At 34.0% G+C, this 12,056-nt stretch overlaps 1 protein-coding gene across 2 annotated transcripts; it reads left to right on the forward strand.

Moving 5' to 3' along the window:
- The first annotated feature begins 1,005 nt into the window (after positions 1-1,005).
- LOC110450551 (protein fosB-like) lies at positions 1,006-11,619 on the forward strand. Of its 2 annotated transcripts, none has more exons than XM_021498139.1 (4): positions 1,006-1,183; positions 7,995-8,189; positions 8,605-8,712; positions 10,626-11,619. In XM_021498139.1, exons 2-4 carry the CDS (start codon positions 7,995-7,997, stop codon positions 11,172-11,174), a joined length of 852 nt encoding a protein of 283 aa, XP_021353814.1. In that variant the 5' UTR covers positions 1,006-1,183; the 3' UTR covers positions 11,175-11,619. The 2 variants fall into 2 exon arrangements, with proteins under 2 accessions (XP_021353814.1, XP_021353813.1); XM_021498138.1 differs by lacking the exon at positions 1,006-1,183 and adding an exon at positions 2,368-2,429.
- Positions 11,620-12,056: the final 437 nt, after the last annotated feature.

Consider the following 12,056-nt stretch of genomic DNA (forward strand, 5'->3'; position numbering starts at 1 on the left):
CTTCAAAAACAAGACTATTGACATAACCTACTTAAAATTGGCATGGCCAGAAAAAAAGGGTATCTCCGATCGTCGACAGAAATTGACAGGCCCGGGTAAAATTGGAACTGAACAAGGGAAGGGAGGCAACTCGTTATCAATAGCATAACCTGATATGACTCAAGATATGCATAAAATTGTTCTAATAACTTTTTTCGATAATATTAATAATTAGACTTCGATCGTGTCTTCGATAACAAGTATTCTTTTGGATTTTCAGAAAATAGACTGATGAGCCAAAATAATATTTAAAATAAAAGTAAAAACTGACATTATTATCTTATTATTTGTTAATTTTTACCGCTAGCTATTCGTCATCAATTCTTTCCCTTCAAAATTTATATCCTATTTATTTGAGATATTTTGATAATATTTCTGTAATGTTAAAAGGAAAACTCAACTTAGACCACGCTCTATTCAGGAATGTTATCAATGTATTTCCTATATGTGCCCCGCCATACGTACCTCATCCGTACATGTACTTCCGTGTTTTTGACTCGGTATAAATATTTAATTCGGCGATAAATTGGCAATTTTTTCTCTTCTTTTCTCCAACTGATGTATAAATACGTCTAAAGATGTTTATAAGCTCACATCTTTGTTTGTAATTATTTGTTTTGTTCCGTCGAGTATAAATACAGACTAGAGCATCACCGTGCAATGATATAGGGAATTTGAAGTTAAGGGGTACCACACAGGGAAACTGATCTAAATCATACTACAAATCTTTTATTATTTTCTCATCACACACATCTTCCAATTGTTTTTCTGGGGTTATATTATATTCATGATAGCTCACTAAAAAGAATTTAATAAAAGCACGTTTAAAAACGATTCAAAAACAGTGTTTCATTTAAACTATTTATAAACACTTATTTTGCTGACCTCAATAACATTCGGTTTGGAAAGTACCTGTTACTAAATTTAGACCATACAGGGCATTTATATGTAGCTGACGTCATTTTCGATGACATGGAGGTACCGAGAGTAACGTCCCTTGTCAGGACAAGTCCCGACATGTCTGGCCCATCTCTCTACTGAACAAAAGGAACAGAGTTTAAATCACCACGCTGGGAGCTTTAAATGTGCACATTGGATTTTATTTCATACTGTCATTTCATCAGGCATATTCTAGTCAAGGAGGGTAAGTAACAAGTGTTGTCATTTTGAGCTTATTTAATTTCTTTACAAAATACAAAGCTATAAAACTTTGTGAAGTTTAGTTACAGAACAGTAGCCTACTGTAGACCGGTACTCGCACCATCAACCGATATAAGGTGCAACTGTCTCGTCAGGGTACATTATCTGCTTCTGTCATGCTTTTTTTCGATTTTCAAAGCTACGATTATGCATAAACAACTTAGTTTGTTTTGTTTGTAACTTACGTTATTGTGTTAGGAATGTACGAATTTTGAGTGGGAGGGGTAGCTATGAGGTCCGACCTGTCACCAGCCATTATAATGCACTAGTCAGCAGTTTTTGTTATTGAACATCTTCTTATCACTATTTCACTCACTGTTTTACGCACTGCATAACAAATCATTTGTTTTGATTGTTTGTTTGTATCTACTATAATGCTACTCATCTTAAATTATTAATTTATTAAAATTAAATAATCTATAATTTGATGCATGACGATCTCAATGCTACCTAGATAGCATAGCACACAACTTTGGTACCTGTTGGGGGACAAAACATCATTTTCCATTTATTTTATTTCTTGCAAGTAACTATACATAAATCTATGTGTTTATGTTTTGAACCGATAACGAAACACGTGGTTAGCACGCCTATCTAAGCATGTGTGTGGGCGACCAGGCAAGCTTATATACAAAATGTATATATACTAATATAGCGGTTAAACGTTATTGCATCAGTGTACATAAGGTATATATTTAGCTTGGAAATTTTGCTCAAGTCCCAACTGCAATTGATTTAACATTAACTAATACACGTGCATGATATGTATCGCGACTTGACAGCTGTATAACTTTCCATGTGAATTAAAGCTCACATCACTTTTTGGTAGCTAGTCGAAAATCCAAGATGGCTGCTGGACAAACGTATTCTGTACGTTGTGTCTACTGTATATATGTCTAAGATTTCATCATCACCTTTATGACCCGTGTTCAAAATCGAATACTTTATACAATTTTAATCTTAAAATAAAAGTAATTAATAGTTACGTGCAAAATGTGTATTTCGGTTATTGTTTTTTCTGAAATTTATTTTGGATAAATTTTGAAGAGTTCATGAAAATGTAACTTTCACGACTTTGTACTAGTTCTGTAACTGAGATACAGAGGGTCACCTAGTTTCAAACAGGACAGAACAAAATGGCGGACGCAGAACAATTCAGACAGGTCATTTTCGAGCTGCAGATGACCGAAGTAAGAACAAATGCTTTCTTAAAAATATTTTTCATATTTAACTTGATACATTGCATCTTATTATCAGTATGTGCAATCATATTGTACCACTGGAGTTTGTGTTTGTATCAACTATTTGTACTCGAAAGGCATATAATGATTTCGATTATTTAGAATATGGCATTGTTTCGATCGTCGGCGAAATGTCAATTTATCATGAAATGAACACGCACCATGATGTAACAAGTTTATGTCTAGACCTGAAAGTCAAATTATCTTACAAGTTTCTGGATGCAAACGCTATCGCAGCCTTACTACCTTAGTGTACTAGCGATAAATCACCGTGATCGGTATATAAAACGCTAAGCTATACACTGAGCTTTGAAATAGTTCTTATAAGTAAATCTGGATTTTTAAAAATTTCATATCATTTCTTTTCCCATGCAATACCAATCAATACATAATTGATATTATTTTTGAAAAAATCCGCTATGATTAAAAGTAATTTTATAAACATTCATATATATGGTTATATACTTGTATATGTAAATCCTAAAAAAAGTGTCGAGTCTTGGTTTTATCGGGAATATTTATATGTTAGTATGTTTGCCAAAGATATATCCGATCACAGGTACTAGCCTCGTCTGTCAATACATGTGATCTGGTGATATCGTAGATTTTAATAGTGATAATCATTTACGCTAATAATGTTACAAGGCCGATATCCGTATTTTAAATGCCACATTACATACTGATGGTACGTATGCGTGCTCAGTGCTTATTTAGCTGGGATTAGTACATTGTTTATATTTAATACGATCATAACATTTTCATCAGAAATCTATAAATGATTTATATATTTTTGATGTTCAAATTATTAAAAATGAGAGTGGGAAGTGTAATTAAATGTTTCGTCAGCATCCGTTTAGGACAGAGAGAAGAAACATGTTTGTACATGTTTCTGTAGTATACGGGCAGCTGCACGGACGAGCCGCCTTCCGCCTTGGAATTGATGTTATAATAGAAACAAAATCAGTCTCACATAATCTAAGTTAATAAATTCTTGTTAGAAGCATCGCTCACAAAGGTTAGTGGATTAAAGTTTGCCTTACTGATTGTTATTTACATAAACATTAGGATCATGTTAATTATGAAAACTTGTATCCATTTACTTTAGAATTTTTTTTTAACATTAAAAAATAATTTTAAACCAAACAACTCTAAAAATTCGTTTTAAATTCGATATCATCCGTATAACATGTTCGAGATTTCCTTCAATTAACACTGAAAACTGTTACAATATATTTAAGATGTTCCGAAAATCTTATAATGTAATACAATGTATGTCTTACTAACATATCATGACCAGTGAGTGTGTATGTTTGTAAATGTTTAATTGTATTATATGTATTTTATATAATTTTGTTAATATTAATAGCTTGTTACCATTTTACCGTTTAGATATATGTTTATAATACATTAACATGTAGGTAATATGCTGACATTGATATGTAAACTGTAATAATTGATACATACAATTATATGTGTGCATTTATAAAAAATAAATATAAATAAATATAAATGTAATATGTAATTAAAATCGTAATCTAACTAAATGCAATACTTACATGTATTATTATAATATTTGTGCTATATTATAGATACTTAGGTTGGACTGTTGTAAAGAACTATTGCTATACTTATGTACATGTAGATTTACTAGATTATTATTTTTACTTTATTATAAAGTAGTAATCTAATATATTATTAATATTTCAGCATGTACATTAGTGTACATGTACATATGTTTCTATGTTTTTACATACCTACGAAATCATTTTAAGCACGAATTTACCCTATAAAGTAGTAATCTAATATATTAATAATATTTCAGCATGTACAAATGTATATGTTTCTATGTTTTTACATACATACCTACGAAATCATTTTAAGCACGAATTTACCCGTTATCTAATCAGCAAAGATTTTGTCTGACCGTCTTCACTCCCCCTCCCAACTCTCCCCTCACTATGATAGAAAATTCCTTTTTTTTTTTAAATTTTATATACATTTTATTTTTCTTTATTATATGCTGTCCATCTCTTTTATACAGTAGTTTATATTTATCTCCAACTAAAGAAAGCCGATTAATGAACACTTCATGAGCTTGTTTCCGGATTCTGTTTTTAAGCAAATATTGATTCAATTGAATTTTAACTCTGTTAATAAAACAGGAATTTACTTTACACTAGATTATTTCATTAAACTAGTACGAATTTTAGGGAGATACTTGTGATTATTTAGTTCGATATACATAGATATTTATGAAAGTCTCACCTTTCAATCATACATAATACATTCACAAATACATAAAACTTAATTAAAATGACTAAAAGCCATTCCATAGAGTAGTGTTACACCTGTAGCCGTACGTATGTTGTTGTCGTACAATGCACATAGCTTGACCAGCAATAGATACAGTCGTCCCTAGTAACAATTCGATACTAAGTAACGTAGATCATTTATGTTGAGAGAGAATCTGAAAACAAATTTAAATGTATGAACTAACAACAATGCGTTCTCCTTCAATACATTATTTTTATTAATTTTTCTTTAGCTAGTATATCACTGATGATGTACATTCATTCAAATACATGTTTCTTATTTTATAACTAGTATATCATTCATTCAAAACACATGCCACTTATTTGTTTACACATACAAACTGTCGCCCTGGTAAGCATGTATTGAATATGTATGGATTGTAGTAATATCCTGTACCTATAAGTTGTAAACTTTTGGGAAATAAAATGGACATGCACATGACTGTTGCAGAAAATTAGTGTGACACTTCCGCCGAATCTTGAGGTAATTATTATAGAAAATCCTTTGTGCGATACTAACATGAATTATTGTAGAAAACGAATTCAAAACCGACGTAGAATTATATATAGAATTATTATGATGTGAGATTATTGTTGGAAATTGATGCTATACTTCCGCAGATAATTGTTGGAAATTAATGATATACTTCCGTAGATTATTGTGGTAAATTAATGCCACACTTCCGTAGATTATTGTTGTAAATTAATGTTATACTTCCGTAGATTATTTTTGTTAATTAATGCCATACTTCCGTAGCTTATTTTTGTTAATTAATGCCATACTTCCGTAGATTATTTTTGTTAATTAATGCCATACTTCCGTTGATTATTGTTGTAAATTAAAGCCATAATTCCGTAGATTATTGTTGTAAATTAATGCTATACTTCCGTAGATTATTGTTGTTAATTAATGCCATACTTCTGTAGATTATTGTTGTAAATTAATGCTATACTTTCGTAGATTATTGTTGTAAATTTATGCTATACTTCCGTAGATTATTTTTGTTAATTAATGCTATACTTCCGTTGATTATTTTTGTTAACTAATGCTATACTTCCGTTGATTATTTTTGTTAATTAATGCTATACTTCCGTTGATTATTGTTGTAAATTTATGCTATACTTCTGTAGATTATTGTGGTAAATTTATGCTATACTTCCGTAGATTATTGTTGTAAATTAATGCTATACTTCCGTAGATTATTGTGGTAAATTAATGCTTTACTTCCGTAGATTATTTTGGTAAATTAATGCTATATTTCCGTAGATTATTGTTGTAAATTTATGCTATACTTCTGTAGATTATTGTTGTAAATTTATTCTATACTTCCGTAGATTATTGTTGTTAATTAATGCTATACTTCGTAGATTATTGTTGTAAATTAATGCTATATTTCCGTAGATTATTTTTGTTAATTAATGCTATACTTCCGTAGATTATTGTTGTAAATTTATGCTATACTTCCGTAGATTATTGTGGTAAATTAATGCTATACTTCCGTAGATTTTTGTTGTAAATTAATGCTATACTTCCGTAGATTATTGTTGTAAGTTTATGGTATACTTCCGTAGATTATTGTGGTAAATTAATGCTATACCTCCGTAGATAATTGTGGTAAATTAATGCCATACTTCCGTAGGTTATTGTTGTAAATTAATGCTATACTTCTGTAGATTATTGTTGTAAATTAACGCTATACTTCCTGTAGATTTTCATGGTAAATTAATGACATACTTCTGTAGATTATTGTTGTCAATCAATGCTGTACTTCCGTAGATTGTTGTTGTAAATCAATGCTGTACTTCCGTAGATTATTGTTGTAAATCAATGCTGTACTTCCGTAGATTGTTGTTGTTAATCAATGCTGTACTTCCGTAGATTATTGTTGTAAATCAATGCTGTACTTCCGTAGATTATTGTGGTAAATCAATGCTGTACTTCCGTAGATTATTGCGGTAAATCAATGCTGTACTTCCGTAGATTGTTGCGGTAAATCAATATTATACTTCCGTAGATTATTCTAGTGCACTGTAAAATAGAACTATGACATAGATCAGCAGTCTAATACATATTACTAACCGCCAATTTAATATCTATATAGATACAACAATATTCTTCCAGTCTTGCTACCAACAACATGCTGTTCCTTTTTATATCACGGATCACATAATTTCTAATCATTACCAAATTAATTCAGTAGCAAAAGACTTCTGAATCTAACTGACTTGTGTATTACTTTGTATATTACATTGTATAACGAAATGATGTAGAGTTTATTGGTAATTCAATAAGAAAATTTACACAGAAATTGCTAATGTGAAACTGATGTAGCAATCCTGTCTTGCGGAGGATTTGTGCCAAAACTCTTATCGTCGCCGTAATTTGGTCTACAATTGAGTGATAACTTTATTATAAGATATATATGTAATTACAGATGGACCTGGGTATGCATGTTATCATCTCGTTTGATACTGTATGTAATATATTTGTATCTGTCGGACCGTAGATGGAGGAATGTTCGATTTGTAGGTAGGGATCGCCTTAACCACTCTCGCTCATACCACTCCCTTCCTAGACTCCAAGATAATCCTTTAGTGCATTTTATTTACTTTATGTAAAATAGAGCGCATTTTTATTCATAACTTTTAATTTAAATGCCATATATTATATTACTTTTATAGCAATGGGTGGAAGGAAATGATGTCTCATAAGTCACATAGTGGACTGGATATAAGGGTGCTGATACCTTTTTTTTTATGTAATTGTACCCTGTTCCCTTACACTTTAATTAACTGAATATTTCCACTGAAAGTGTGATAAAAAGGGGAGGCAACTCTCACAGCTCAACAGTCATGTATACATAGCTGGTCGGCATTCCATGCTCGGTTCAAGTTGGTCTAGAACTGAAATAATTGTTCAGTATATTTTCGAATTACTCCCCTTTATACTATGTCAATTACTAGGGTGATAATTCATCTTTTATATACGTAAATGTGTATACATTATAAGGACCAATAAGGAGAAAAAGTCCACTTAGGGTTACATCTCTGACTTAATTTGGATAGAGGGAAGGTAGGAAGCTCTAATCAAACCGTTTCTGTGACGTGTATGTACTGTTGCTTTTTTTAAATTTTAATATAGCGAAAAAAATGTTTCCTTCAAAGTATTAACCTTATGACGTTGTTTGTATCTCGTATGTAGATGGAAAGAGACCTGCCAGTCTGGCCCGAACAGCGCACAGACCTGAAACTACAGATCGCGGAGCATGCAGCCATCCAGTCGGGGGTGATAACGCCCCTCCTGAAGGAAGAACTCTGGACAAAAATACAACACGCTAGACTAGAGCGGGGATTAGAGGAGCTCAAAGTTGAGGTGACGCCACCGATCAAAACACCAGTGAGTACATGTTCTATTTTTGATTTTTTCTTAAATATCTTTTTTTTTTTAAAGATTTTTCATTGTTTGGTCATAACTTTTCCAGCACAATTTAACATTTAGTTTTAATTTCAATCTACAATGCATATTATTACTGTAAATTGTTTGAATATACTGGATATTGTCTTTGGAAATTTAATTATTGGATGTTAGTAGTGTCATTAAATTTTATATTGTGTGTTTAGAGTGTACTTCTTGGGCATGGACCGTGTAATGAGTAGTTGTTGGCGATGTTATTATTTTTAATGTATAACTGACGAAGTAATATATACATGTCTGTTATGTATCTTCTTGATGAGTGTGTATGTGTGGTATACACGTATTTGTGTACATGTACTATGTATTGCATATGTATATATATGTATTACACCCACAGTTAACTAACGAAGAGGAAACGAAAGTGGCGACGAGGAGAGAAAAGAACCGTCAAGCTGCAGTAAGGTGTCGACAGAAGCGAAAGACTAAACAGAAGGACCTAGAACATGTAAGTACATTCGAGACAACCGTAGATGTATCAATACGTGCCACACATGTACACGCGAAAACACAACAGTACATACAAAACTTCCACAGACATACACGTGGATACACAGCATACATACACGTGAATACACAACAGACATACACGTGGAGACACAACAGACATACACGTGGATACACAACATACATACACGTAGATACACAACAGACATACACGTGGATACACAACAGACATACACGTGGATACACAACAGACATATACAAGTGGATACACAACAGACATACATGTGGATACACAACATACATACACGTGCATACACAACAGACATACACGTGCATACACAACAGACATACACGTGGATACACAACAGACAAACACGTGGATACACAATAGACAACCACGTGGATACACAACAGAGATACACGAAGATACACAACAGACATACACATGTATACACAACAAACATACACGAAGATACACAACAGACATACACATGTATTCACAACAGACATACACGCTAATACACAACAAACATTCACGTGGATACACAACCAACAGACATACACGTGGATACACAACTAATATACACGTTGATACACAACAGACATACACGTGGATACACAATAGACATACCCGTGGATACACTACATACAGCTATACACGTGGATACACAACAGACATACACGTGTATACACAATAGACATACCCGTGGATACACAACAGCCATACAAGTGGATACACAACAAACATACACGTGGATACACAACAGATATACACGTAGATACACAACAGACATACACTTATAAACACAACAAACATACACGTAGATACACAACAGACATACAAGTGGATACACAACATACACGTTGATACACAACAGACATACACGTGGATACACCACAAACATACACGTGGATACACAACAGATATACACGTAGATACACAACAGACATACACTTATTAACACAACAAACATACACGTAGATACACAACAGACATACAAGTGGATACACAACATACATACACGTTGGTATACAACAGCCATACACGTTGATACACAACGTACATACACGTTGATATACAACAGCCATACACGTTGATACACAACAGACATTCATGTGGATACACAACAGACATACACGTTGATACACAACAGACATATACGTGGATACACAACAGACATACACGTGGATACACAACAGACATACAAGTGGATACACAACAAACATACACGTAGATACACAACAGACATACACGTGGATACACAACAGACAAACACTTATAAACACAACAAACATACACGTAGATACACAACACACATACAAGTGGATACACAACATACATACACGTTGATATACAACAGCCATACACGTTGATACACAACAGACAAACACGTGAATACACAACAGACATACACGTGGATACACAACATACATACACGTGGATACACAACATACATACACGTGGATACACAACATACATACACGTGGATACACAACAGACATATACGTGGATACACAACAGACATACACGTGGATACACAATAGACATACCCGTGGATACACAACATACAGCCATACACGTGGATACACAACAGACATACACGTTGATACACAATAGACATACCCGTGGATACACAACAGCCATACACGTGGATACACAACAGACATATACGTAGATACACAACAGACACGTACTTTTTGAAATAACTGATTTACATGCGTCGCACATAGTATATGATAAGGGATGGTATGAGCAAAGATGCTGTGGTAATATGTGTTACCTAAACTTACCTTGGTTGTGTACATGTACATCATGTAATTATATATAGTAGTTAAGCCTCTAATGAGCTCGTGCACCGCACGAGCATTTTTATTGCATCTTTGGCCTTTAAGTTTACTTTTCTGCCCTTTTAGATACTTGAAGAGGAGGTTGAAAAGAACAATTCGTTGCGTGCATTGTACCAAAGTCTTCAAAATCAGAAATATCTGCTGATGGCCCAACTAGGATTGTCCCCGACTTCACCCCCAGAGGAGGAGCCTGCACGTCTCTGGACTCTTTCCTCAAAGGAGGAGCCTGCATGTACATGGACCCCTCCCCTTAAGGAGGAACCTTCGTGTAGTTGGACCCCTCCCCCAAAGGAGATGACCAGCGTATGGACGCCTGTTCCCACTCCTCCTCCGAAAGAGGATTCTTACATTTGGAATCCGGCGCCTACTCCTACTCTACCTCCCACAGAAGACCTTAGCTGGCAGACTCAGATTGCGTCCCCTAAATGCTGGACCTTCACTACGCCTCAAAAAGACCATTTCTGGATGCAGAAGACACAAGAGGATGACCTCCCTTCCCCTCCACCACCTGAGGATGAACTCCCCTCCCCTCCACCACCTGAGTGCTTCAGCTACTGGCTGGAGGACGAACTGCAGGTGGTTCCCGGGGAGGGGTGCTCAAACCTTCACCTCTGATGATATACATGTAGTTTGAACAATAGAAGCATTTTGTTGATTTTTGAATTTGAAATCAGGTAGCTGTCATGACATTGACAAAATGATTACGCTTGCTGACATCACCAGGGTTTTGAGTTGACCCTTGACATTTAGTAATTTCGAAATGTAGGACATACGTCAGATAAACATGTTCTGTCTTGTAGAGAGTCAAAAGCTCTGCCAACTGCAATTGTTTACACTGCCGCGAAAAGGATTACGTTTCCGTTTATCAGATTCGATGCTATGAAGCACATATTATATCATATTGTTTATATTTTTTTGCAAAATATATATCGGTGTTCTTCTGTTTTAGAGACGCAGGTTTACAATTAAATTGTAACATGTGCATAGGAAAATTGCTCAATATAGCTGTTCTTTGACTAAGATAGAAGTAACAGGACAGAAAAACAGAGAAATGTTGTTCATGCATATATTTTTATTTAGTTAACACTTGGGATGGGGGTGGGATGGGGGTGGGGTGGGTGTGGGATGGGGGTAGGGGCTACATTTACCTAGTATATACCCAGGCCAGTGACCCATATTATACATGCGTTTATAAGAGAATAGTAATTGACAAAATAAGTCTTAAAATACAGCTGATGGTGACATACTTGTGTATTTTTGTTAGCTGTAGATGTACGTGTTGAACGAGGAAATACGATCTATTTAAATGTAGGAATCAGGTATGTGGTCACTGGGATGGAGCATATATTGGTAGGTATAGGTGCTTAGTCACAGGCGATTTCGATTATATAGAATTCTTTTTCAATGGTGACCCGGTCAAGTCTATCTGTTAGACATTAAATCAGACAGAATTCACTGTTCAAACTGAGAGAAATATTTGGTGCAATTTTTATTTTT

The sequence above is a fragment of the Mizuhopecten yessoensis genome, unplaced genomic scaffold, assembly GCF_002113885.1.
Source record: "Mizuhopecten yessoensis strain PY_sf001 unplaced genomic scaffold, ASM211388v2 scaffold5315, whole genome shotgun sequence".
NCBI classification, from domain to species: Eukaryota; Metazoa; Mollusca; class Bivalvia; order Pectinida; family Pectinidae; genus Mizuhopecten; species Mizuhopecten yessoensis.

Bases quoted from the DNA above. Each gene is read 5' to 3' on its own strand.
- LOC110450551 (XM_021498138.1), top strand. From the start codon at position 2,376: ATGGCGGACGCAGAACAATTCAGACAGGTCATTTTCGAGCTGCAGATG. The intron at 2,430-7,994 runs GTAAGAACAAAT...TCTCGTATGTAG, and splicing joins TCGAGCTGCAGATGACCGAA to ATGGAAAGAGACCTGCCAGT. The intron at 8,190-8,604 runs GTGAGTACATGT...TTACACCCACAG, and splicing joins CGCCACCGATCAAAACACCA to TTAACTAACGAAGAGGAAAC.